At 36.9% G+C, this 27,951-nt stretch overlaps 1 protein-coding gene across 11 annotated transcripts in view; it reads right to left on the bottom strand.

Moving 5' to 3' along the window:
* Positions 1-27,951, bottom strand: part of ATG7 (autophagy related 7) — a 114,202-nt gene that overhangs the window by 49,685 nt on the left and 36,566 nt on the right. For 6 of the 11 annotated variants that reach the window (XR_010373359.1, XR_010373357.1, XR_010373358.1 and 3 more), the window contains exon 18: positions 10,194-10,316. The exons of 4 other annotated variants lie outside the window; for them this stretch is intronic. Coding sequence is in view for 4 of the 7 variants with exons in the window: in XM_064454244.1 (XP_064310314.1) it covers positions 10,194-10,316 (123 nt within the window). In the remaining 3 variants the exon portion in view is untranslated. Of the gene's footprint in view, positions 1-3,246; positions 3,331-10,193; positions 10,317-27,951 lie in introns of all 11 variants that reach the window. One more of the 11 variants, XM_064454241.1, reaches the window with a different exon arrangement.

Genomic DNA, 27,951 nt, shown 5'->3' with positions numbered 1-27,951 from the left:
GAAAGTTTTACTTTTGTTACATAGGGAAACATGCACTTACTGCCCAAAACAGAAAAAAGACAATGAGGGATAGGGAATATTTGACATTGTGATGGTATTGTGCTTGCATTTGCACACACTTCATGCCCTATCTATTCCTATTTCGGATCCACCTGGATGGAGAGCAGCTCTGTGGAAAGGGACCCCGGGGTCCTTGTAGAGCGAACAGTGCGCTGTTTCAGCCAAGAAGGCCAACAGGATGCTAGGTTGCATCAAAAAGGGCACCACCAGCAGAGAGGAAGGAGTCATTATCCCACTCTACTCAGCGCTTGTCAGGCCACACCTGGAGGACTGTGTACAGTTCTGGTCCCCTCTATACAAAAAAAATATGTGGACAGGCTGGAAGGGGTCCAGAGAAGGGCCACCAAGATGATCAAAGGACTGGGAAGCCTGCCATATGAGGATAGGCTGGGAGAACTGGGTTCGTTCAGCCTTGAGAAAAGGAGGCTCAGAGGGGATCTCATCAACGTGTACCATTACTTAAGGGGTAGCTACAAAGAGGCTCCCTTTTTACAAGGAGTCCCGTGGAGAGGACAAGGGGGAATGGACACAAGTTGCTCTTGGGGAGATTCCGATGGGACACAAGAGGGAAATTTTTCACAGTGAGGACAGTCAACCATTGGAATAATCTCCCCAGGGAAGTGGTTGACTCAGCCACATTGGACACTTTCAAGATTCAGCTGGACAGGGTGCTGGGCCATCTTGTCTAGACTGTGCTCTTCCTAGAAAGGTTGGACTAGATGATCCCTGAGGTCCCTTCCATTCTGGGATTCTTTGATTCTGTCTCCAATTAAGTCCAAGAAACCACTCTTTTCCAGTCCTCCCCCACCACATTTGGCAGTTGGGTCTTCACTGCTTTCTCACTAACTGCTTAATAAATGTTAAACATTTTTATGAATCCTTCACAGACTTCAAATTGCTGAAGTCCTCAGTGCCATAGAGGGGTATGCCTAGATCATGGAGATGCTTTAGATGTACTACTCACTAGATCAGCCATTTCATTTACATAAGTCATTTGTAACTTCTTCAGCTTGTAATGTCACACACTGGCAAAGAAATTATGCCAGCATATTGAAACTGTTCAGTCATATTAATCCTAATTCATTTTGATGGATCATTACATATGAAAATTGGGCGTATGTCTTCTGCCTTATGGAAAATAATAGTAAAAAAAATAATTAAGTGTACTAAGTTCCTCAGAGGCATGATTAGTTTCTGAAGACATCAACAAATCCATTCTTCAGATTTTACAGATTCAGTATAGCAGTTCATGTCAAAATTTTGTGTGCTAGATTTATCATTAACTAAAAATATTCTAAAATCTTAAATCAAGTACAATTTAATGTCATTTACCATCATGGCACAAACTGAAGCATTACTTCATCAGTTCAGCTACTCCTTGTTTAGATACTGATCTAATAAGAGCAAATAAAATACTTTAAGAAGAAAACCACTGTACCTTTGCAACAGGACATCAAAAAGCACAGACACTTTGAGCTGTCTTGGAAGACAATGGCTGATATTGAGCAGTACTAACCTGATCAATCTGTTCATAAAGAGGACAAACAATCCTGAATTGTTATCTACACAAGCTCATACTCAAAAGCTGCATAGGCATCATGAAGAACATAGACTAAACATTAATGCTACAGCAGTTTCACAGCACCTGGAAAGCTGCTATACTAAAAGGCTACATTTTTTTATAGCTCATATAAAATGAGGCACTGACTGCTATTTGTTGCATAGGTTTTTTCCTTCATATATAAACTGATGAGGTTATAAGTTTATTCATAGCAGTACTTCCCATTTTATAGCTATGCAATATTTACTGTGAAATTTTATACAGATTTAAACTCTATCAATGTTTTGGAACTACGACACCAATTCACAATTCAATTCGTGAAAAAACAACAAAAAAAATTACCATCTGTTGCTAACCCAAATGCCATTATTCCATTTCTTTCAGTGGTTTTAGTGTAAAATTTTCCCATATATTTGAAATTTCAAACAAAAAAGCTTGATATCAACAGCAGCTTAAATAAAAATTCTTTACACTCAAAAATCATTCCCTCTATCTCTGCCCCCAAGTATTAATTCTTACATTTGAATTTGCAGAGTTTTGTTTAATTTTACTAATAACTATACAAGTTTAATAAATCTATCAATCTATGTAGCTAATCAGTAGCACCTTTTATGGAAGGATGCCAGAATTTACGAGTCAAAATTTGCACATAAAAATATTTTATAAGGTTCTTTCATGTTTTTGAGGCAAGGTCACATAGGATTTTTATGATAACACAGGTTTATTCATTCTAAGTGATATGGGTGGCGTTTCTATAGCTGTCCTCACTTTTAAAATCTCTCTTTAGAATCCAAACATTAACGCGGGTTGACCGATGAAAATATGTTTGTAACTGTAAAGCTCCCAGGCTCTCATCCTTGAGGTCTTCCTTGAAGCATTCTTGTGGTACCATACACTCAAAGAATCTTTTCATTCTGTACAACCCTACAATCAACTGTCCTTCCCCCTTCTTTCCCTTGGCTTCAACTAAGTAAAATGACTGCACATGGCCTTTCCCTATCCTGACAAGACAAATATATATTTATTTAAATATCTCATGGAACATGAGTATTTGTGCACATTGGTTGCTGAAGTCAGTCCTAGGAAGAGCATTTGAGTATTGCTAGTAATAATAATTGAAGTTATCAGTAAAGTTATTAGGGGAAAGACGAAGAGATCACGTTTTCATACGAAACAGAGGAACCACTTCACAGATACTTCTAAATTCTTCAAAGAGCACCATAAGGTATCAGCATAAAGACAATTCTTGGGCTTGTTCAATGGCTGTAAAACCCAGTTTGAACTGTTTTCTGTTGATGTAACAACTACCTCTCCTTGGCAAAATTTCAAGAGCAGAAATACCATAGATTCAGCAGAACATTGTGGTGAATAACAGACTGACTACATCTATTTTAGGCATGTAATAGCAAAGCATAATAACCAGAATGCATTAGAAATTTCCATACATTTTAAAAACTATCATAACCAAGACTCATTTTTCATTTGGACTATGTTCAACGGGGATTTTTTTTGTAGAAAAAATTTACCACTATTTGAAGGTCTGGGAAATACTGTTTGAAGAATGAAGAAAAATGATGACACTAATTGACATAATGAAAAAATAAAAAAACCAAACAAAAACTCACCTCTTAAAAGAAAACAGATTAATCTCTTAATCTCTTAAAAAAGAGATTCCAGGGCAGGCCTGAATCTGTCAAAGTGAATTTCTCCTGAAATGCACCAGATTAAAAACATGAAGGAAAACACAGAAATCTCACACAGAAAAGTCTCAAACATTAATTCTGGTCTACCCGTCAGTAGTGTCTGTTATAGGAAATTTTCATAACATCAAGTAAAATTCAATTCTGAATACTGCTTGGTTAACAGAAAAAATTAAGTTACAGAACTTACTATTATAATATTGTTGAAATTGGGTTTTTCTGTTTTGTTTGGGATTTTTTTTTTGCTATTCATATGTTCTTGTTTCAGCATCAAATAGGTTGCATAATATAGTGCAGAATCAGAAATAAGCAGGATATTTTTAACAGCCAAGTACATTGGAAATTGTGAATTTTCTTCCAAATTTGGATAAGCACTAAGTTAACTTTTAATACCAGCTGCCTATTATATAATTAAGCTCTAATCCCCACAAAATGGCTGAAAAAATGGTCAGGCACAAACTTCAGGTGCGTGCAGAATCAGAATAAAAAAGGGTTTTCTACATTTTCTCCTATTCCAGGAGCTAAAAATATTTTACTAGTGTGATTTTTTTTTAAATTAATCTCACCCTTCTAGTTCTAATCTGCATGATTTGTGATACAGTAAACCAGCACAGGAAGGGGTTTTTGCAAATACCAAATAGGGTTCATTCACTGACCACAAGAACTTCCCATAAAAACTACAGGTGCTATGGATCACATTGTAAGAGTCAAAAAACCTGAAGTAAAAAAGTATAGTAAAGCATCCAAGTAATTTAGGAATTGAAATCCAAAGTAAGAAAGTGTATTTATACTTGGGTCTTACTAAGAACAGAGAGAAATTAAGTTTCTGTACTTCTGAAAATTGATATAGCTTAAAAAGTCTTGTATAGAAATCCAACTACACATAATACAGTGATTTCATGCAAAAAAAAATCACTTTACCACTGCTATCGCTCCTTCTATCAATACATTTCAATAGATGCTTCAGTCCCAGTGATTTCAAGAGCACTTACATACACATTCAAGTAAGGATAAGCCTGGTTACTTTGCTTAATTGGGCCTTGAAGAACAATGGCAGTTGTTTCTGATGGAAAAGGGTAACAATAAAACGAGTACCCCTAAAGAAGTTTCTTAGAAAATCTTACAAAAGGGAGTGATTCTCCCACAACTGTGGAATAATCCTGACTATGGATTTTACTAATGTGTCAGTTTTTGCTTCCAGAAATGTGGCACATCAGTAAAACTTAATCTTTAACAGAGTAGTTGAGTACATATCAGGAAAATTATAATTTTAGACTAGATTAAATACAGAGAGCTCTCCGCACCAATGAAACCCAATATACTTCGCAGGGTTAAGTCTGGCATATGTGGCAACCAAACCAGCTAGTTTTAGAGGTGCACTGTGGTATGCAACCATCATTGGGCAGCCCAGCCAAGTTCTGAAGTGGAAGTCATTTGATTCGTTGTTGTTCTGTCTCCAAATCAATGTCTTTAGTTTCTGATGAGTAACTCAAGGGATGTATAGGTTTTCTTTATTTTAAGCCCAGCAATTCAACTTGACCACACATTGAACAAGTATCAAGTTAAAAAGTTCAGGTCAGAGGTAAGGAGACAAAAGTGATCTGGAAAACAGAAGTGCAATTTTTACATGAGCTTTGGCGGCTCCCAAAGTGAACTGTAACCAGTGCAAACAAGGTCTAAATGCTGATGTGGGAGTTTTCCACGGCTTCCATTGGCCTTCAAAGCCATGCATGTCATCAGAGTCTCTCGTTGAAGATATACATAAATATCTAATTGGTACTAAAAAAAAAAGTTCCACAGAACCTAAATTAGAACCAGATGTGGAAAAGGCAGATGCCTGAAATTTACTGTCATTTCAAGACAGAATAGAAACGTTTGCAAATTTTATTATTTACTGCATGAATTGTCATGCTAACAAAGTAATGTAGAACATTTATAAATTCCTGATCACAGAATCGCAGAATGGTAGGAGATGGAAGGGACCTCTGGAGATCATCTTGTCCACCCCCCCTGCTTGAGCAGGCACACCTAGAGCAAGTGGCACAGGAACACATCCAGGTGGGTTTTGAATGTCTCCAGGGAAGGAGACTCCACAACCTCCCTGGGCAGCCTGTTCCACTGCTCTGCCACCCTCACAGTAAAAAAGCTTTTTCTCATACTGAGGTAGAACTTCCTGTGTTCCAACTTGTGCTCACTGCCCCTTGTCCCGTCATTGGGCACTATTGAAAAGAGCCTAGTCCCATTGTCTGGACACCCTCCTTTTAGATATTTATAGGTATTGATGAAATCCCCCCTCAGTCTTCTCTTCTCCAGGCTGAACAAACCCAAGAACCCAAGCCTCTCAGCCTTTCCTCATTAGGGAGATGCTCCAGTCCCCTGATCATCTTGGTAGCTCTCCACTGGACTTGTTCAAGCAGTTCCACATCCTTCTAAACTGGGGGGCCCGAAACTGGACACAGTACTCCAAATGTGGTCTCACCAGGGCAGAGTAGAGAAGGAAGATAACCTCTCTCAATCTGCTAGCCACGCTCCTTTTAATGCAGCCCAGGATATCATTGGCCTTCTTGGCCACAAGGGCACATTGCTGGCTCATGTTCACCTTGCTGTCCACCAGCACTCCCAAGTCCTTCTCAACAGAGCCGCTTTCCAGTAGTTCAGCCCCAGCCTGTACTAGTGCATGGGGTTGTTCCTCCCCAGGTGCAGGACCTTGCACTTGCTATTGTTGAATTTCATCAGGTTCCCCTCGGCCCAGCTCTCCAGCCTGTCCAGGTCTCGCTGGATGGCAGCACAGCCTTCTGGTGTATCGGCCACTCCTCCCAGCTTGGTATCATCAGCAAACTTCCTGAGGTTACACTCTATCCCATCATCCAGGTCACTGATGAATACGTTGAACAGGACTGGAGCCAGCACAGACCCCTGGGGACCACCACTAGAGACAGGGCTCCATCCAGACTCTGCTCTGTTGATCACGACCCTCTAAGCTCTGTTGTTGAGCCAGTTCTCAATCCACCTCACTGTCCACTCATCCAACCCATGCTTCCATAGCTTGCCTATGAGGAGGCTACGGGAGACAGTGTCAAATGCCTTACTGAAGTCAAGATAGACAACATCCACTGCTCTCCCTTCATCAACCCAGCCAGTCACACCATTGTAGAACACTATCAGGTTGGTCAAGCATGATCTCCCCTTGGTGAGACTCCCTTGACTATTCCTGATAACCTTCTTGTCCTCTACATGCCTGGAGATGACCTCCAGGATGAACTGCTCCATCACCTTTCCAGGGATCGAGGTGAGGCTGACTGGCCTATAGTTCCCCAGGTCCTCCTTCATGCACTTTTTGAAGATTGGAGTGACACTCGCTGTCCTCCAGTCCTCAGGCACCTCTCCTGTCCTCCACAACCTTTCAAAGATGATGGAGAGTGGCTCGGCAAGAACATCCACCAGCTCCCTCAGCATCCCATCAGGGCCCATGGATTTGTGAGGATCCAGTTTGCACAGATGATCTCTGACACAGTCTCTCAACTGATGGTAAGTCTTCCTTTGTCCCAATTTGTCCTCTCTTCTCTGGGGGCTGAGATGCCTGAGGGCCAGCCTTAGCAGTAAATTATGTATCTCATGTTAAAGAAATAGTGTGTTATTGAGTAAAAACCCTACAATTAGTGTCAAATTTGAATGACAAACAATCTGTTACAATTGCTACTCCGGTTACATGCTGAATTATTATTATATTCTTATCAGTCATTTTAAAAAGGTAAGGTAAAGTATGTCAAGATAGTATTAATATTTAGGTCAACAGCACAGAACAGGAAGAAGAAATTGAACAATGCAAGTTGAAAAGACATTTAGTAAGTGAAAAATCTTCCATATCTTACTGCAATTGTATATGAAACTAGCTAAGTGTTTGTTACATTAATTTAAAAAGTGTGATTTAACTTAAGGTGCAATATTTTCATGTATAAGACCTACATGACAAAACCTCCAGTTCTTCTGACCACAACAGAACACTCTGAGCACAATATTCAGTTAAATGTTCTTAATGAATCAACATTTTAAGAGCAATCCTTTCAAGAAAAGGACAAGATTGAGTAGTTTCCCTATAGATGCAAGTTTATCAGCCTAATATCAGTGATTTTTTATATGGAATTACAACACAATTATGATGTCACTGCAGTAAATTTAAGGTTGAATGACATGTAACGTCACAAGTCTATTTTCATTACAGTGGAGCAATGGCATTAGTCAAATTTTTCTACATAGAAGGAAAGGAAATCTTCAGTTACTAGAAGCCATTTTTATGGTTTCCAAACCCAAGAACCATCTACAAAATCTCTGTGAAGAGTTTGAGTGCAGAAAGGCAAGTAACTTCTCAACACTATTTTTGTTGCAATTTTTAGAATGCCATATATCAAGAATATCTTAAATCAACCTAATGAGCACTGATCTTAACAAATCTAGTGACTTCATTTTAGAGAATACGTTCTGCCAACAGCAGTTCAAAAGTAGCCAGAAACCCGAAAAGCCGTTTCAGAGTCTTCAAACTCAGCAATATAAATTGCACCAACTGCATTGTATGAGAAAAATGAGCTCAAAATACAAGAACAATTCAATAGAAAATATACTAAAAGCACCCCCTCTGTGCTTAAAAGTTTTAAAAACTGACCCAGACTATGGACTGAGGGAGTAGAGGACAGCAAAACTACCTCTTTATTCTTCAGAGTCCACAGTGGCAAAATGTAACAAAAGAATAGGTCTTTTAATCCAAAGAAAGCAAGCATGCTCCAGAATCTACAAATAATCTGTTGGACTTTACATTCATAAATACAAACTTTATCAAGACCATTAAAATTGTTAACCCAGATAAAACAGATGAGTTTTTACAAAAATGCTATGGGGAATCAATCAAGAAAAGTTGCTAGTTCTGCGGTAGTTGGGCTAATTTGGATGTGTTAGCTTTGCAAATATTTTGTAAGTCAGTTTTTCCACCTATGAGCAATGATTTCACTGCATAAACCTCAGTGCTGAACGAAAAGATTTCTGGAAGCAAACTAATTCCACTTTTATGTTAAACTTTGAACTTCACTAAGTTGCAATAAACTCACACCAGACTCTACATTTTGTAAAGAATATCTAAAACTTTATAAACAAACACCTGGATACATTCTGAAGCTGTAAAAGAAATGTATTAATTAATATTTGAAAAATAATAAATTATTAACTAGGGCAATTGTAACTGGTTTTACTGCTGTCATTAGCAGACTAGACAATTCTTAGCAGCCTAAAAGTGATGCATGGCAATCAGAGTATAATCACTCTTACTGCTAATGAGTAGCACCTGTTAAAGGGTATATGTTTTCCTTTGCTGGATCCTTCTCATGTATATTTAAATGTTTTCTAGGTATCACCAGGCTATTTTAAGAATACATCAAGTATTTAAAGGTTTAATGTCTGCAGAATCTGCTCCAATTATTTTAAAAGATTAAAACATGAAACAGAGAGCCAAGTCATCATTATCCCCACAAACCTTATTAAGCAACACTGTTGAGCCCTTTCCAGCTGAAAAAAACAGCTATACCGTTTACACAGGTTACAGTAACTGAATAATCACTTCTCAAAGCCAACTTTGGAAACATCCATGTGATACAACTACAACAAAATTCAATTATAGATGTAGAACACTGTAGACATTTTAGACGTAGTAAGGATTACAAATCATTATTAAAATACAATATTAATCATAGAATCATAGATTCATTAAGGTTGGAAAAGACCCTTAGGACCATCAAGTCCAACCGCTAACCTATCACTGCCAAGTCTCACTAAACCATATCCTCAGGCACCACGTCTACCCTTCTTTTAAATACCTCCAGGGATGGAGACTCAACCACATCCCTGGGCAGCCTGTTCCAATGTTTGACAACCCTTTCGGTGAAAAAGTTTTTCCTAATATCCAACCTAAACGTCCCCTGGTGCAGCTTGAAGCCATTTCCTCTCATCCTATCGCTTGTTACCAGGGAGAAGAGACTGACCCCCACCTTGCTAAGACAGATACCTGTTTCAATTTCTATGAGACAAACTCAATATCGCAACCTGTTTAGACAGGGTTCTCTCTCATGAGAACATAACAAACATACCCCAATTTCATTCCACATTACAACTTTTGTCACTAGACAAATAAGCAATGCTGCTTTCCCCATATTATAATCCATCAAACAGTATGATAATTACATTTTAGATGGACCTAAAAAGATAATTGATTCTCTTACACCACATAACACAAGTCACTTGTTTTCTTTAAAACAATACTTGAAAACTCAGATTAAAAAAGTTACGATTAATTAAAGAGAATGTCTAACCTACCTAGGAACCTGTGTAAATACTGTGGTTGTCAGCCCATACTGGGCTATGTGCTATCATGGCTACCTACTGTCAGTACTTGTATACAGCACTTTTAATGCTTGCAAAAACTGCAGTTTACACTGCCAGTGAAACACACCCTAAAAGACAACAGATAGGAACCTTCCTGATATAAATTCAGACCTGTCACTTAAAACATTTCTGTAATTTCACAAAATGTGACAAAAATAAAATGAATAATAATAATAGTGCTATGTATTTCTAACTGGCTATCAGCAAGCATCCCATCACCTATTCCTAAAAAAGAATGATCTCTCACATCCAACAATATCTCTTATTCTATAACATTAACAGGACACATCTCACTGGATGGAATACGCATGTGGCTTGTAAATCAGATACCACTGCTCGATTCTATCAGTGATTCATTTAATCACATGGCTCTACAGCTGAACATAAAACCAAGCACTCTTTACTGCCACCTGTTCATTCTTAATATCCAGCGTATATTTTCTTACCTCAGCAGCCTGTGTCTCCTGGTGTAATAAAGTTAGACCTGTCAAATCTTCTAAGAAGGAATGCGAAGAATTAAAAACTTTAGCTAGGAAATTAAACCCTTCTTGTTCATACTGGTCAAGGACCTGTCAAATAAACAAATAGAAAAAGATTTCAAATAAGATGCCCGTAATGTGATTCCTCGTGATATCTTGCTCACAAAATAGAAGTGCAATCTTTCTGAACATTCAGAAAATGACTGTATATTGTAAACAAGTAAAAATTACAGAGAAAAGAAGGATCATTTCTCCCAACTCTATTTCTAAAGTGGGGAAAGGTGGAGGTAAGAGGGAAGAGAAATGAAATTTAAAATTTCTGGGTTTAAATGTATTTTTAAGCTTATAACAAGACAGATGATATGACAAGACGAAAAACTTAGTTGCAGAGTCATGAAAGGAGCATTTGAGTTATACAAAACATAGTTAAAAACTGTTCCAATGTATCAGTTAAGGGAAAGAGCTATGCTGGGACAGACTGAAAAATTCTTGGAGTCAGTGTCCAAGTCCAACATCCTCCCAATCTCCAGAGATTCATGGTTCTGAGACTATTGTACCTTAAAGGACTCCCTATTCTTCTACTCTGATTTTCCCAGATTATCTTTTATTTTGAGAATCTTACAGACTCCTACAAGAATTGTGAGGAAGGTTTTAGCCTACACTCCTCTCAAACCCCTAACCACAAGTAATTTTATTTCATGCAGCTCTAGCTTACCTATTTGGCAGGGTGATTTCAATCAGGTATGATGGAGATTGAGGAAAGGAAAGATGAACATGACTCTACAAGATTTGTGAAAGCAGGTAGGAAGAAAATGGAAGGAACTTAGGATAGAGCAATCCCAGTACCCATTGTTTTCCTATTTTTGTTCTGAGTTCTACCACTGATCATTTAATATCCTGCTCTGCAGTCATGAGTTTCACAGATGAAGCAGCTGAGCTTGACAGACTGCAAAGCAACTTCTCCTATAGAAATTAATGTAGCACAGTAGGATGCACGCAAGGTCTCCAAAAACACATATTTATATACAAAGGAGCAGTATATATGACATCGATAGCAAGACAGGGGAAGGATCAACAGTATCACTCCATATAGAGATGATGAAATCTTTCAGAAGAGTCCATTGAATTGCTTAATCTATGAAACTGAATGTCTGCCAAAAACAATCTACTGTGAAGGTTATAGTTGCCTTTCTCAACACTTACATCTTCATCTCAATCATTATTTTCCTCAGATAAAAATCAACATCAGTTGAAGAGTGAAGGACAGTAAAAGAGGCTAATGATCAGGCAGTTTCACAGACGGCTGTTATTTTTTAGAATGCTGGATTTTTTTCAGAATGATAGTAATTTCTAAAAACCAGCATCTGTAAAAGCCAGCACCTCTTCAGTTGCTGATTCTGATAATGTATTCCTGCCTCTCACCCCACCAACCACATATGCCGTTCCTGTGTTTTTAAACCCTGTGCACGTCTTCTGTCCCTACATGAGTCCCTATTTACCACATCAACTTTTAGAATCATAGAATAGAATCATTTAGGTTGGAAAAGACCTTTAAGATCATCAGGTCCAACCATTAACCTAACACTGCCAAGTCCACCACTAAACCACGTCCCTAAGCGCCACTGCTACACATCTTTTAAATATGCACCACATCTGCATGCCTTTTGAATACCTCCAAGGATGGTGATTCTACCACCTCTCTGGCAACCTGTTCCAATGCCTGACCACTCTTTCAGTGAAGAAATTTTTCCTAATACCCAATCTAAACCTTTCCTGGCTCAACTTGAGGCTGTTTCCTCTCATCCTATCGTTTATTACTTGGGAGAAGAGACCGACACCCACCTCATTACAACCTTCTTTCAGGCAGCTGTAGAGAGCGATAAGGTCTCCCCTCAGCATCCTCTTCTCCAGACTAAACAACCCCAGTTCCCTCATCTGCTCCTCATAAGACTTGTTCTCTAGACCCTTCATCAGCTTCGTTGCCCTCCTCTGGACATGCTCCAGCACATCTATGTCCTTCTTATACTGAGGGGCACAAAACTGAACACAGTATTCAAGGTGCGGCCTCACCAGTGCTGAGAACAGGGGCACAATCACTTCCCTAACTCCTGCTGGCCACACTATTCCTGACACAAATGAGGATGCCATTGGCCTTCTTGGCCACCTGAGCACACTGCCGGCTCACGTTCAGCCGGCTGTCAACCAACACCCCCAGGTCCTTCTCCACAGGGCAGCTCTCCAGCCAGTCTTCCCCAAACCTGTAGCGTTGCATGGGGTTGTTGTGACCCAAGTGCAGGACCCAGCACTTGGCCCTGTTAAACCTCATACAATTGCCCTGGCCCATCAATCCAGCCTGTCCAAGTCCCTCTGTAGGGCCTTCCTGCCCTCAAGCAGATCGACACTCCTGCCCAACTTGGTGTCGTCTGCAAACTTACTAAGGGTGCACTCAATCCCCTCATCCAGATCATTGATAAAGATATTAAACAAGACTGGCCCCAACGCTGAGCCCTGGGGAACACTGCTCATGACTGGACGTCAACTGGATTTAACTCCATTATCCACAGCTCTTTTGGCCTGGCTAGCCCGCCAGTTTTTTTACCCAGCAAAGAGTACACCTGTCCAAGCCATGAGCCCCCAGCTCCTCGAGGAGAATGCTGTGGGAGACAGTGTCAAAGGTTTTACTGAAGTCCAGGTAGATAACATCCATGGCCTTTCCCTAAAAGGAAAATAGTGGGGGGTAGGGATAATTGTTTCGTTATGAATTTATCTACCTCAACCAAAATCCCAACTTACTCTCAACTATCTTATTCTTTTCTAGTTTAAAGTTCTTAAAGGTGTCAAATAACTTTTGCATTAATAAATCTTGATACTGTGGGAACTTCCACAGCCAACAGCTTTCTTCAGCAAAACACATCCAGTGAGCTTTTACATTGAGCCCTACAGGAATTCAACTCATTTAGAAATATATTTATATTTAGCTGAAAGACTCTGAGTTTATGGATAAAAACAGACTAGGATCTCCACTCAGTTCTTTATGCGAAATGCCCATTTAGCAGCAAAATTAATTATCTACTGCAGCAAAATTATCTAATGCAAATTTAGGTTTCAAAAAAGAAAAAGGGAAAAAACCCAAACCAGGTGGCTTATGACAAACATTTGGCACCTTCTTGACCACTTTACACTTCCAAAATAAATAAATAAATAAATGAAAACAGCACTTCAGGTTCTCTTTGTAAATCCGGAGAAATTACTCTTCATACTTTAAAGATTTATTTTGCCATACATGGGGTTTTGTGTATTTGTACAATGACCCATAAACATAATCAGAAATTTAAAAAGGGAAAGAAAAAAAAGATATTAAAAATGCTTAGGAACATTTCTTTGGCTTTTTCTTGTTGTTTTTTATTCCTGAGATAAACACACGAAGACAAATTTATCTGACTGTTCACAATGCAATGCAGAGAACTGGACAACTTCAGCATTCCATTTGAGACGCGTCCTGTTAATATTATCCATTCTATATATTGTGAAATTGCACTGCGGATATATATTTAATGACTGTTCCGTGTTCCAAAATTCTAATAAACCAACCAGATGTGCAGAAGTCTCTTGCATCTGGCTCTTCGTGAAACACTGTATACAGACATCAACTTATAAACTTGGATTATGTTCACAGCTCTGCCTGTATATAAACCTCAAAGCTATCAGCATTATCAAATGTTTTGCTATTGCTTTGATTTGTTGGAACCACAATACAGAGCTTTTGAGACATCTTTTTAGTGATGTAGGCCAGATTATAGTTCATGGTATGTTGAAACAATATACAGCCTATACACAATAAAACCATAGCCTTATTCTAAAATATTACAGCGTATTAAAGAAATGCAGGGACAACAACAATACAATACTTTGGTCTCTTCCCAGAGGTAAAAATTGCTACAATATGTATGCTACCCTGGGATATGCAAATATTACAAACAGCAGAGAACCGAGTGTAACCTTACTTACTCTATATGAGTCTACCAAATAGCCTTTAAATCTGGTTGATTTTGTTACTCCGCTAACTATGCCTTGATCCTCATTTCCAAAGAGCTGTGACTCAGGCCTGAAGTGAAAATTTCCAGATATTTCGTCCTCCATAAGTACATTAGTGCAGCATGCCAGGGTGCCCTGTATAAACTGCCCCAGTTTATTCATAGATGTGCTTAACCTTTCTATGCTCCCTGTCATCTATAAATGAATTCTTATGTACTTACACAGAGCAGACTGTATGACTACACTGACATCCACAATGTCTAGCATTAGTTTTGGGTTAATCACATGGAAGAATTTTTATTAAATCCAAGTACCCACTGTATTGTGATTAGCATGAAAGAGACTAGGAAGTCTCCCATTAAATATCTTATAAAATATTCATATTAATAAAACCCTAATATTAATAAAATAAGATCACAGAAACATGAGTTGAAGGTATATTATTTTTTTGGTCTAATGAACTTTTTGTGGTTTAGTGGTTTTTGTGGGGTTTTTTGTTTGTTTGGGTTTTTTTTTAAGTTGAGGAGAAATTATTAATGTTAATATGATCAAATCTGCTGTTGTTATGGAAAGATTTAAAAATTTATTTCCCCTCTGAAGAAACTCCATCATGTCACACTGCTAGACTTGCCATGGCTCTACAAAGGCAAATTTATGTTAGGGTAACAAATCTGACTATAAAGACACAGTATCTCCAAAAACCTAAACCTAAAGTACAACAATACAAAATATTTTTTCTTGTATTAGCATCCACAGAAGCCTGAAAAACTTTATCAAAAATTATACTTGCTGATTACTGTTACTTGATTTTTATAATAGGACCAGCCTGCTTAACAGAAGTATCTGTTAACTAGTTTTAAAACAGAAGTTCCAGCCACATGGCCCGGGGAACAACACATCAGAGAAGCAAAGAATGACCTGGCAGCATCACTCAGTTTTCTACCTGAGCAGTGGTGGTACCATTAAAGAGGGCATACTCTGTAATGAAATCCTTTTAATATAAGCAGCAATTGAAAAAACATTTTGTCACCTTCAGGGACTTTATTTCCCAATTCAGATGATTCGAACTTTACAATAAATACCGCAAAAGGGATAAATACCATTAACCTACCCATGTACCCGTAAATTCAGTAACAGCTGTCCTCTGATAAATGTAATGTGGCACACTTTTGTTCAATAGCCACTGAACATACCTCAAAAAGAAGAAAACATGAGGCAAAATAAAACTTATCTCAAATTCCTATGCCAGGAGACCACACAGGAATTCTCTGCAGGTCATAAGGAATAAAGCCAGTCTAGACATCAAATAGACACAAAATAATTCTAAAAATTATTTCCAGATTTAGTAAGTGCCCAATCTGTTGCTGTATGGAAAGGAAATTTTCTCCTATTTAATCATGTCCAGCAGAGTCTGAAGGCCCATTGTTGGCATGAGTTTGCTTTTTCAGATCTTAAGTGTTTCCTTTGCTGCTAACACCATACTTGGTACCAATGTCATTGTCCTCCTGTAAAGCTGTTATTCAGAATAAATACTTGAGAGATGTTATAAGTTTTATTATTTTTGATCTCAAATTAGTTAGTATCTGACCACAGAAGTAAAAAATCCCTCATGAACTTTTTCTGGGAATAAATATGTCACTATCTAGCCATTCAGTGACTGTCACTGTGTAGCAATTAATTTTCTCAAACAGGAAAAACTTCAAAGCAGCAACAAAAAGAACCAGAAGGATATAATTCTTCTGCCCAGCAAGGCAAGCTGGAGCAACACAGATTTATTAAGGAACTTTTATCTTCTTCTCACTTGCAGGTCACTTTTCAGAGCTCAGGAGGAGAATCAGAAAGTAGCATGCCTACTGTATGTCATGTCTGTCACAAGTACTGTCAGGAGAACCCACATTTTAAAACCACACTCTTTTCTGACACATGTAAATCTCCTCTCAGGTTGATGCTATAATCTCGGTTCTAGTCTCCACTTTACAGAGACAGAGCAACAACTGATTTTTCACACGATGGCATTTTAATAGAACAAATGACTCTATGGATACACATTATCACAACAGGGATGAATTAATGTATTGCTAAAGCCTTTTGTGTAAATGATACACAGTAATCCACTTTGTTAGCGATCTTTTTATTCTTGCCTGTTTACTGAAGGAAAAAAAAACAAATCTTATGGTAGGAGGAAAAATAGAGGCTTAGAGTAAAAGAACTTGTTTTGAAATGAGAAACAGATGTGCATCCTTGGTGTGATATTATTTTTAATAGTGTCCTTCAGAAAGAAGTCCCAATTACTGGGTAGAAAAATATTCAGAAAGATGATCTGGCTCTAGGATTGCTTTGTAGCATAGAAGTTAATATACGGTTAAGTGAAAATACAAAAACCAAAGTCCTAGTCCCAACAAGGTGGACACTGGTATAAAATTGGCTCCCATGTTATGCTTCATTTAAAAATTAAGAGACAATTTTTTTCACCAGTATTTACAATTGTTTTGGCTTTTTTTTGTTTTCTATGTAGTTACCATCTGTAGAGCTTGAAACAGTGGTGTTTACTTCCCTGAAAAAATAAAATAAGAAATGCTTCCAGATTTATTGTTTATACTGAGATATATGGGTAGCCTACCTCCAAAACAATATGGGTGGTCTGTTTGACACTCTTCCTGGCTTTAAACACTTTCCACTCAAAGGAGAGCACATTTCCCCTCACCGCCCTGCCTCCCCCCAAAGGGGACAGATATTTCACAATACATTTCAGAATCATAAAAATCACAAAATTCAATGTTCTATTTAGAAATTTTACATGCCTAGATACATTTTTGCACGCTGCTTACTACCCAGTTATCACTGGTAATGCAGATTGAATAGAAAACTACTGTGAGTGTTAACACGCTGAAAAGAGACATTATAGTTTCAACAGCTGCTTGGAAAACAAGGAAGACATGTAAAAGTCTTGCCAGTTAAACGCTTCAAAGCTCAATGTATCTGCTATTGAAACAGGAAGTCTGGTGAAAGACTACAATGCTGTGAAGAATCGTCTCAAGTGAGAAGAGAATAAGATGAGGCAGATGAACCATTGGGATCTTGGGTTTAGGCAATTGCACAGGCAGCACTGCTAACACTCAGAATTTTATTCTGAGACCTATAATTCTGGTTTCCTTAAAAAAATCCTCAGCTCCTAGACTATTGCCTTTTCATGAAGTTGCTTGCTTTTATTGCCATTTGGTCCTAAAAAGTTGTAATGAAAAGCCTAATAAGGTGATCCTGTAATAGCTCTAAAAAAAGAATGTAAAAAAAATTGAACTTTTCTGAACATCACATAAAGATTTTTCAGGACTCAGTTCATTATATTGGAACAGTAAAGTCTGACAATGTTACATGACCACAAAGATGACTCTTAAGACACTTAATACTTGGAGTGTTATCAAAAGATTATCTTTGTGTATGAATGGTCATACACACTTGTGTATTCACACACAGTAAGTTTTAAGAACAAGATCATAAAAACAAAGTTCTGAAGAAGGCTGTATTCCATGTGCAAGCTGAAGAAGGCTATTCTGAAAATATTGGAAGGTTATAAACTGCAAGGCAAAAATGGCATCATTTTTGGCTCATGTCCAAATAATTAAAGCACCATCTGCATACACTATTTTCTCCTTACTTTTCTATAATCAGTATTAAAAATGAAAGCAAATCGGTATAAAACCTTAACTAATCCAAGTACAATATGTCAAAAATTCATTTAAGAATGAGATTGCTGTTTTCATTTAGAGTAGGCATGTTGTGATACAAATCTGTTGTCTGTTGCTACTACCTACACTGATTCTTAATTGTGATGGACAGAAAATGGAGCATTAACTTACTGAAAATAGGTTCTGAAAGGTCTCAACAAGATATTTTTTTAGATTTTTTTATTAGCTTAGGACTTTTCTGTTTCTTCTTCTGAATAATGAAAGCGAGGAAAGTAGAGTTCTTAGAAATTGAAGAGATGTCAGTTTAAGCATGGTGTCGTCTACAGTAAGTTCTTGGGAACTGCATGCATTCTGAAATAACCTTGATGTGTTTTATACACAAGTAACCATTTTTCCCCCGATATGAAGTGATACGCTAATAATACAGTAAAAACTGCAAGATTTTAGCTACTTTTTCCTTTCTAAAATATTTCTTACAAATTATTTGAAATATAATGGCATCTTCAGATTACAGTCAATATAAGGAATTTCTACTGGACTCTCTACAGTTTAAGGCATTCCCTGCCTGAAAGCATTAGTAAATAGAAGTGAAAAAAGAAAGAGATAGGGAGCGTAAAAGAAAATAGACATCTCAATTTTAGAGACTGAGAACAGAGGAATGAAAGAGTTTTCAAGTAGACAATATTAGTAGATCATGTGTCCTTACCTCTTTTAGTACACGGGTATATCCTTCAGTCCCCTAAGAGCCATTTCTTGCTCACTCCACATTTTACACTTGACAGATATTTACAACTGTATTTACCCCTGCTCTGCTTCCTGCCCAAAATTTATGCTGATTAGCTCATCAGCAGTTACATTTTTGGCACCAGCTCATACTGGCATTAGTCACTATGTCCTCTACAGCAACTGCAGAAAGCCCTTCTTTTTTCCCCCAGTCACATCTGAAGTTACTGACAACTTGTGGCTGGATAATCTGTTTGTTACCCATATTAGGGCCAGGCATCTATAGCACAATTCTCATTTTTGCCTTGAAGAAACAGTCTAGAAAGAGCACCCATTTTCTGCAGGGAATCCCTAATGCTGGGAATGAAGCAAGGACACTTCCCCAAACATCTAAGAAAATTATTCCTCTCAAAGAAAAGCAACTCTCTTATGCTGAATACCATTTTGGCTGTCTATACAATTTGATTCTACAAAGATTGGAGGGGTCTGTCTTTGATGGGTTGACTTAAGCAAGCAAAAAGCCAGTGCTGACTGGGTGCTGCGTATGAAGTCATTTATTCCATTAGCTCTCTCCCGCCATCAGCAGTTCAACAATAAGGCATGATCTGTTGGGCAGTACGCACCCAAAACTATTGCTACCTTAAGCAGAAATTGCAACTGCTCGGTAGTCTCTAAATCCAGATGTCTACCTTAAAAATCCATATATTGTTGACTATTTCAGAGCAGAAGATTTTATTATCTGGTGATGCTACAATACCTATGTGAAACAGCACAACACTGTGGAGAAACCACAACATTTTCACCAAAACCACACATTTACTGTATATCATCAGTTTCAGTTATTTTACCAGCTTTTAAAATTCAATTTCCTTCACTTTTTTCCAATTTCAAAGAGAAGCACTTCTGCAAAGACATAGATATAGGCAACCCTGTAAAAACATGGAAAAATTAGTAAAGGTTAAACTTAAGCTTTTCAAAAATGTCTACATGGGCATTTGCGAACAAAAGAACAGTTGCCTAATGAAACTAAGCTGATGATTCGTAAAGTTTAACGAAAGAAAATAGGTACAGATGTAGAGAAACTCATGTCAAAGACTGCAATGAGAAGAATGCAGAAAAGCATACAAGAAAAAACTACAAAGGTATTAAAGATTATCTGAGAAAAGATATAGTAGCCATCCCTTCAATCTCATGAGACTAAAAATATAATTGAAACACAAGTAAGCTATATCATTTAAATATTACAATCTAAGATCTTAGCATAATTTGAATTTGAGATTTTAGGATGAAAATCATATTTGCATAAGGATTAGGGGAAAAAATAATCAGACTTTCACATCATCACTCAATTCTATGAGACAGCTGTTACAAGACCCGACCAAAGAAGAGGGAAACATGGATGTATTTCCATTCTTTCACTGCTGCATGTTGGCATTACTTTTTAATATGTAGAGGTAGAATTATGGCCAAAGTCGTCAAATGCACACAGTGCTGCACTCTATAAATCTCAAGTAGTTACTTATTAAAATTAACAATGCAGAAGAATGCATTGGCCTGAAAATTTTCAGTCATGTGATTTAGATTTGAACCTTTATGCAATCCTGCCAATTTTTCAACTTAGTTCAATTTTTCTTATGTGCACTCTAACAACTGACAATTAGCACTCTGCACATAACTTATATGAGTAAATATTTTGTCTCACTTATTGCACTAAATATGTCAACATATCAAATTACTTTAGTAGTCAGTAATATTAAAAGAATCGTGTATGTTCTACCCAGGAACATGTGGGATTTTTAAATTTTTTTTTTACTTAAAGTAATTCCTCAGCATACAAATAAAGAATCTAGGCATAAAGGGCAGACAGGAAGCATGCTGTATCAGTATTTTCTTTGATTAATATGCACTGAATCCTTGGAATAACTGAACAAAAAATAAAGGAATAGAAGGCATCAGGTTGCAAGTATGCAAAAACCTTATGGAAGTAAAAAGAACAATTACAAATTACTCATATCCAGCAAAATGAACAACTGACATTTTGAGCTCCAGATGCAAACCTACAGAATTAGGTTTGAGCTGTTTCTCCATTCAGTAGTGGTACAATGAACATCACCATACCATCACTACACATGGTATGTTCCTGGGTTTTATCCAGTTCAGTATTCTCCAACTTTGTTTTTGCAATTCTTGTATGAGAGTCTCTCAGCAAGTATGTATTTTATGTCAAAGTACTTTAGTTCAGTTTTGGTTTTACTGACACAAAAGGAATTCTTTAACAGCCTCACAGAGACATGACAAGACAGCATTAAGCTGCCATTAGAATAAATTAAAATAGTATTCTAGACACAGATATTGAACATATCTATACCAGAAAATTCTGGTGATGCTATCTCTTTCCCACTGATTGATAGTCTTTTACTTTGTAATAATTGTAGTTAAAATGTAATTGAATTGCAGGAAGAAAAAATATTTAAAAAAACAAAACAAAGTCTACAGCCCACAGAATTTAATTTAAATGCAACACAAATACAACTTCTCAGAACTATGAATCAATTGTTTTTAACAATGGCAGGCTTCTTCGTCCCCTTAAAACCAGTATTTTAAAGGTAGTCAAACTTAAAAATGGGAAAATTCATTTTATTCACGGTGCAGAAACTATATGAGTGCAGTATTTTCACTTAAAGACTTCAATTAATTTTGTTTTTTCTTTTAGTTCAGATAATACGGATTTCTATGTAAGATGGACTTCAAAAACCATTCTATTCTTAGCAGTTTTAAGTGGGAGAAAATATCCTACATCCATTTAAGATCACTGAATAATTACAGGAACATATTTTTACTTCTTATAATGGTGTTTAAGGTGGAGACAAGTAAACTGGTCAATACAGTGGAAGAGTCAGTCACACCTGCCACTTTTTGGACCGAATTCTGGGATTCTCTGCAACATAGCTTTGATTCTATTATCTAACATGGTATGCTGCCACAACAGCATAAATCAACATGCTATTTCACTTAAACATCAGGAAACATTTAAGAAATTCACCAAATAAAAGAAACAAGGAATAACAAAATCATTTGTTTTCTTCTCTGAAGGGCAAAAGTGTGTTACTTATTACTGGAAAGGGATTCTTAATCTAGCAACTTTACTATTCTGAAACCAAAAGTAGTAACGATAGAATTGCTGATATGCTGGAGCAAAAAGAAGAGGGTATAAAACAAGTTTCAGAGAGTTGTACGTTCTCTGTTCTTTTTTCTCTCTTCCTCCTTCTCTCTCCCTCTCAAGAAATCTTCTTAATCATTTAATCAGAGGAGTTCAAAACTTCCATTGCAAAGAACACAATACTGGAGAACGGCTTCTAAAAACACTTTGCTGTAAAGCTTAGCTATCTACTCCCTTGTGCCATGAAGACAAGACCCTAAATGATGATTTGGGGAGGAAAGTTGTTTTACTTTGTTATTTAAACACATTTTCTATGCCAAGTTGTATTTAAACACCCTAAGATATCTAATGGTTGCACCTGCCATCCAGGAAGAAGTCATCTTATGTGACAAAGACAAACGGTTTGGCTAGAAATAACAATTATCTTAGGATAATCAGGATAGGGGGCTGGGTAACAAAAACTGGTTTTGCTCAGCAAAACATGAAAGATGCAAACCTCCAGTTTTCACCATTAAAATACAGTTGCAAACACCCACACTCAAAACAAACATTTTGATGCTGCACATACAGCTGCTAGCTTCTGAGAGGCTAAGATTTATTTATCCTGAACTCAGTAGTTTTGAAAATGTATTCTCCGCTCAGAGCCCTGAATGCAAAACAAATCCTCACCCATGTGAAAATATTTGGGTGGGAGATTTAGTCTCACAAGACACAAACTGATCTTTAACTTTTTATACACCCTGTCAATTCTTAATACAGATAAATGTATTAACAACATAAGCTAAATGGAATAATGTCTTAGCAATTTGTTGTGGAGAAGCCCACTAATTTCTTCTCCTTAAGAGAAACAGTAAGTAACAACAGCAAGAAATTAGTCCCTACAGTAACTCCAACTAAACTACAACAGAGAATAAGAGGGAGTAGTCAAAAAGAAAAAAACATAATCTGAACTCTTCTATACTTGCTACTTTTAGTTGAAGAAAACGTAAGAAAACAATAAATTGATTAAGAAGTGATTTCGCAGATATGTTAAAAGTTGAAATGAGGACACAACAGAATGGCTATGAGCAATTGTTCATTAAAGATTTCTAGCATCATCATGTCTGGGGGAGGGGAGAAGATGACAAGTAAACACTGCCAGCAGCAGCATTAGTTAAAATTTTGCACAATCCTTCTTGTGATCTGACTGAATTTTTAAACAACCTTACTTCTCTTCAGTACCATAAGATAAAACACCAAATTTTGGTTTTTGGGTTTTTTTTAAATCTTCTCCATTGACTTTGGGATGCTGTTTGGTGTCAACAACCTATGTTATCTATTAAACGTCAATAAACCTGCATCCCACAACTCTGAGTAACTGGTGCAAAATATTAACCATTTTTAACTCTTACAATCTAGCCATAACAGTGCTAACACATGGGAATATCAGCCTGCTTTCTGAATTTTAGTAAATACTATGATTTAAGTTTGATCACAAATATATGCTATTTTTCCCCATGTTCTTTCCATCTACAACCTTTATTGTGGAGCTGTTATGTGCAAGGTAGTTTACTTGGCACTACTGCCTTCCCATAGGATTAGCTATGAAGTTTCCAGTCATCTTGAAGGACTAAGCAGGGAATAACAAGATATAACTTCTCCCCTGAACTACACATACTTCATAACATCAGGGTGGAGGTTTCAGGTACAGGACACAGATAATGAGCTCTCTCTCACCTTATTAGATTTCAGTGTTGCTTTTCGAAGTTCTATTTTCCAATTACCATCCATCCTGTCTGTACAGACACCTCCCCGCCTTCCCAAATGCACCAAACTGAATACACTGCTGATTCCACACCTTTTTCTCTTTTCACAAAATAGGATAATGCTTAAAGTTAATGCTACTTTTAAGATTTCTGGGGTCTTGATCACATTTTTCCTCCTCTAAGGGAACAAAATTCCATCCTAATGGCCACATTACCATGGTCATAATTTCTTAGTGTGTGATGTGGCATTCTTAGTACACATCACAGCTTCCTTCTGTTAGTATCCTTTTACTTAGGATAAACTACATTATATTTTGTTGACCTTATCATAAAAATTCAGTATTTTTGAAAGAGTAAGACCAGGCATTATTTTCAAGAATGCGCATCTTTCAGGCAACCAGCAGTACAACCATCCTCACCGTGACTAATTTTGAAAATATATATTATTTCAATTCTCTCACTGAATTTAAAATTGATATCCAGAGAGGTAACAACTGCATGACATTTCAAAAGTTATGAGCAAGATAATCCTGCCTCCTGCTCCCCCCAGTTAAAATGACATTTTTTCAAAGAGGACAAAAAAAAGTGATAAATTTCTGTAAGTCACTTATCATAAAGCAATTTTCTATGCCACATAAAGAAAAAGTATTTAATTTAACTCAGTATGCTGAGAATATGCCTAGGTATATTAATGATGCATACTTTAAGTCTGAATGAAATCTATCCAATATTAATACAGTGGCTGCACTGTACATCGAAGTCAAATGTTAACACATGTAAATTCAGGAAATAAGGAAAGTTATAAATGGACTCGGTTACATAGACTAATGTTACAGCACAGCTACAGAAGTAACTTTTCAAACATTCTTTTCAATTTTTGCAGTGTTCATTCCTGAAGGACAAACATTTCTCCCCATTTTCTCCATCATTTCTGCAAGCTATACAAGAGTTAGCTTTTTTAGTACAGGAAAGACCAAGGGTTTTTTTCCTCCATGAATTATACATCTCTGTTTAACATCACACAATACTTGAATTGAGAAATGTATAATATAAAGAGATTAGAAACAATTTCACTGACCGATCTTTAATATGCTATTACTGGGAGAACGCAAATATGAAAGTCTCTTCTCAATGCAGCTAGGGCAAGTATGGAGAGTCTTACTAGAATCAAAATTAAAATTAATTCAACTGAAAAAAAAAGCCAGGAAGTTACTGAATAGTGCAGGTTACTGTCACAACTGATCACAACCATTTAAAGTAAAAATGCATGCAAAACAGTTAGCAGATGAGAACAATAAAAGCATTGTTATGTCTTCATGATGACAGATTTCAAAACTGAAACACTCAACTTGCACAACACAGGCACTTCGTAAATGCCACAGCAAAAGTGTTTAACGTATTTCTGGGGTATTAAAAAGGGAAAACATCTGCAAGGGTAAGGAAATATCTTGACTGAAAACAGAAATTGTAACATAGTGCCTAGAATACCACCCCTGAACCTGTTGTCTACCCCATCATGAAATGCAATGAAATTGAAAAACATTTAAAGGTGATTAATCAGTGGTTAAAAAACTATTAATTAAGCAGCTCAATTTTTCAGCATACTTAATAGAAAGTTGAGAAAGAACTTGAAAATTAGTAGAGATACTCATGCTACTTTTTTTTTATTTGACAATGAAGATAATTACACATCAGAGCAACTGTGGTAGGGGAAGGATAGAAATATCTTTAAGGAAAATAAGCTAGCCTTCTAGCACGTGGACAACAAATCCAAACTCTGGAGGAAAGAATATCTGTGAACTATATGTAAAAACAGAGGGGACACCTGTATATCCAAGTTGGTTAGTAGCAACAGTTTTTTCTGACATTAAACTCAATCTATGAGGTCTCCTGGTTCATTCCATGATATACAATTAGGAGGGAGGAGCAATAAGAGGAAAATTTTCACTACCCTCATTAATATAAACACTGTCTGTTTTGCATTGAGAAGGATATATATTTTAACATTCATGGTTCAAGGGTTTAGCCAGATGCCTGCAAGGATCAGGTAGTACAGGATCAGGACCATTCTATTTTCCTATGGGATTGTAATGCTATTCACCATAATAAAATGAGAAAATACCCTCATCTTGTTCCCAAACAGGATAAACAGACATCTTAGCACAGTGAGTAATAAGCCTAACATTCTTGTTAATAAGCTTAACATTCTGTAAGTAAAGCAGTTATTACAAATAAATATCTATACTAAAGAACTTTGGACTGTCCCTTCTCAGCAACAGAACAAGTTTGACATGGAAGAGGAAGTGCAACAGAAGAGCTTACACTGCTCCTTAGACCTACTACTCAGCTGGCAGTGCAGTGCTGCTAGCTCTGAAAGAGGATACTTCCCATTCTAGCACATGCTTGTGCAGAAACAGAATAAGATGGAGGGGGAAATCATACAAGGAAAATTTGGCCCATAATAAAAATAGATTGGTTTCCTGCTGCGACCATCCCAAAATTCCTGAACAATTGCCTGAGGGAAGCTTCTCTGGCACGCAGCCTATTTAGGACAATTCTGGGTAAGGAACAGCTGGCTGCTTGGGCGTCTGGGCTCTTCAGCTTCAAAAACAGATAGATGAAGTCATGACTGTGAGTCAAAATGAAATGGAATCTAACCTCTAAACATGCAGATCATTAGCAGCTTCTCCTAAGTCATCCAGCTGTACTGGATGGCGTAAGAATGTACTGGAATTTTTCTTAAAACATAAAACTAATGAATTAGGAACTTCAAAAGAGCTCAAGAAAAAGAATGTGGACATAAGAAAGAAGCAAATTAATAAGGTACCAGCAAACTCAATTACATCAGAAAAGCCACTTCTCTCCTGTGCTAAAACTTTGAATCTATAGTAAATCTGACATAGATCAGGATGAAATTATGCTAAATCGCCTCATTAAAAAAAAAACACAAAACAACATAGACTACAATTAAATTGTAATTGGATTTGTCATTTCAAAGAATTAGGATCATATTTTCAGATAATACAGGGTGACATACTCTTATGCTAATAAACAGAAAGTTAGCAAAGTAAACAAATGCTGTGTTTCTACTGTAAGGAAATACGTGTACCAATGAAGCAAGCTTTCCAGCACAGAAGTAATTTAATACCCAAACCACATGAAAAGTGATCTCTCTGGGAATAGCACAGCTGCTAAAATCCAAGTCAGTTTTTATTAAATCATCAAGTCTGTTTATGTAAAACGGGGCTCTCTTAAAATGACCTCCAAGAAGAAATGATTTGCTAACAAAAAATTGATACCTGCATTTACTTTTTCTACATTGATGTATGGTTTTTATTGTTTATATATATCGATATGTCCTGGATCAGAGATAAAGAAAAAAAAACAAAAAGGCAAAAAGTTTATTCTAACAGTTTAACTTCTCCGACTCCACCATCATAAAGTTTTTCCTTTTTTTTTATTACATATAAGTATTTTTTTTTTAAACAAATCAACACATGTAGAATTTCTGCAAACCATAATTCTGGAAAATATAAGAAAATAATCACTTTTAGCTAGTGCTGAGCTTTCAGCTATTCAATAGATAAATAGGTGTTTCTAAAAATAACAGCAGCTTTAAGTTTAGTGCTTCAACTTTTGAGGAGAAAATGGACATTAATAGTCCTTCAAAATCTGTCAAATGTGACTACTACAGGAATACTGTAGAAGAAGAAATTGTGCAAGTCCTCAAAAAAATGATAGTGCCTCAAGAGTTTTTGATAGCTGTTTGAAAGAAGGAAAACTGCAGTGAAAAGAACGGAAAGAATTTCTTGCAGTAAGTCTCAAGGTACATAAAAATAAACTAAATTAAAGCCACTCCTAAGCACGCCAAATCATGAGTCAAAACCTCCGAATCTTCATATTGAGATATCCCAGTCAAAACTGCTTGCACTTGCACTAAATGGCCATAGAAAACTTGCCAGAAAAAAACTTTTCAAGGCCACAGTACAGAAGAACAACCCAAGACTGAAGAGGAGGCCTCACACAGACACATTAGTGGGCTGCTCTAGCGTTCTGGCAAGACATAGCTCAGACCCAAGCAACATCTGTAAATCCATTAGGTGACTCAGGGCTGTCAACACTATCATCAGAATGAAACGGTCTTTTCAATAAAGACATGTTATGGAAGTAAATTTTTTTAAGTGTTCTTTATAAGTTTGGTCTGTATCATAAAACAGAAATTCAGACAACTTCGCATATTTGTAATGATACTAAATTCAAGAAAGCTAGAAAGATATATTTACTCACTGGACATCAGAAATAATTTCTTCTTAAAAAAATACCAATTTTATTCCTTCCTACAAAGGTAAAAGATATTACAAGATTTATGCAATAAA

The sequence above is a fragment of the Phalacrocorax carbo genome, chromosome 6, assembly GCF_963921805.1.
Source record: "Phalacrocorax carbo chromosome 6, bPhaCar2.1, whole genome shotgun sequence".
NCBI lineage: Eukaryota > Metazoa > Chordata > Aves > Suliformes > Phalacrocoracidae > Phalacrocorax > Phalacrocorax carbo.
This window is presented reverse-complemented; position numbering and strand designations above follow the sequence as displayed.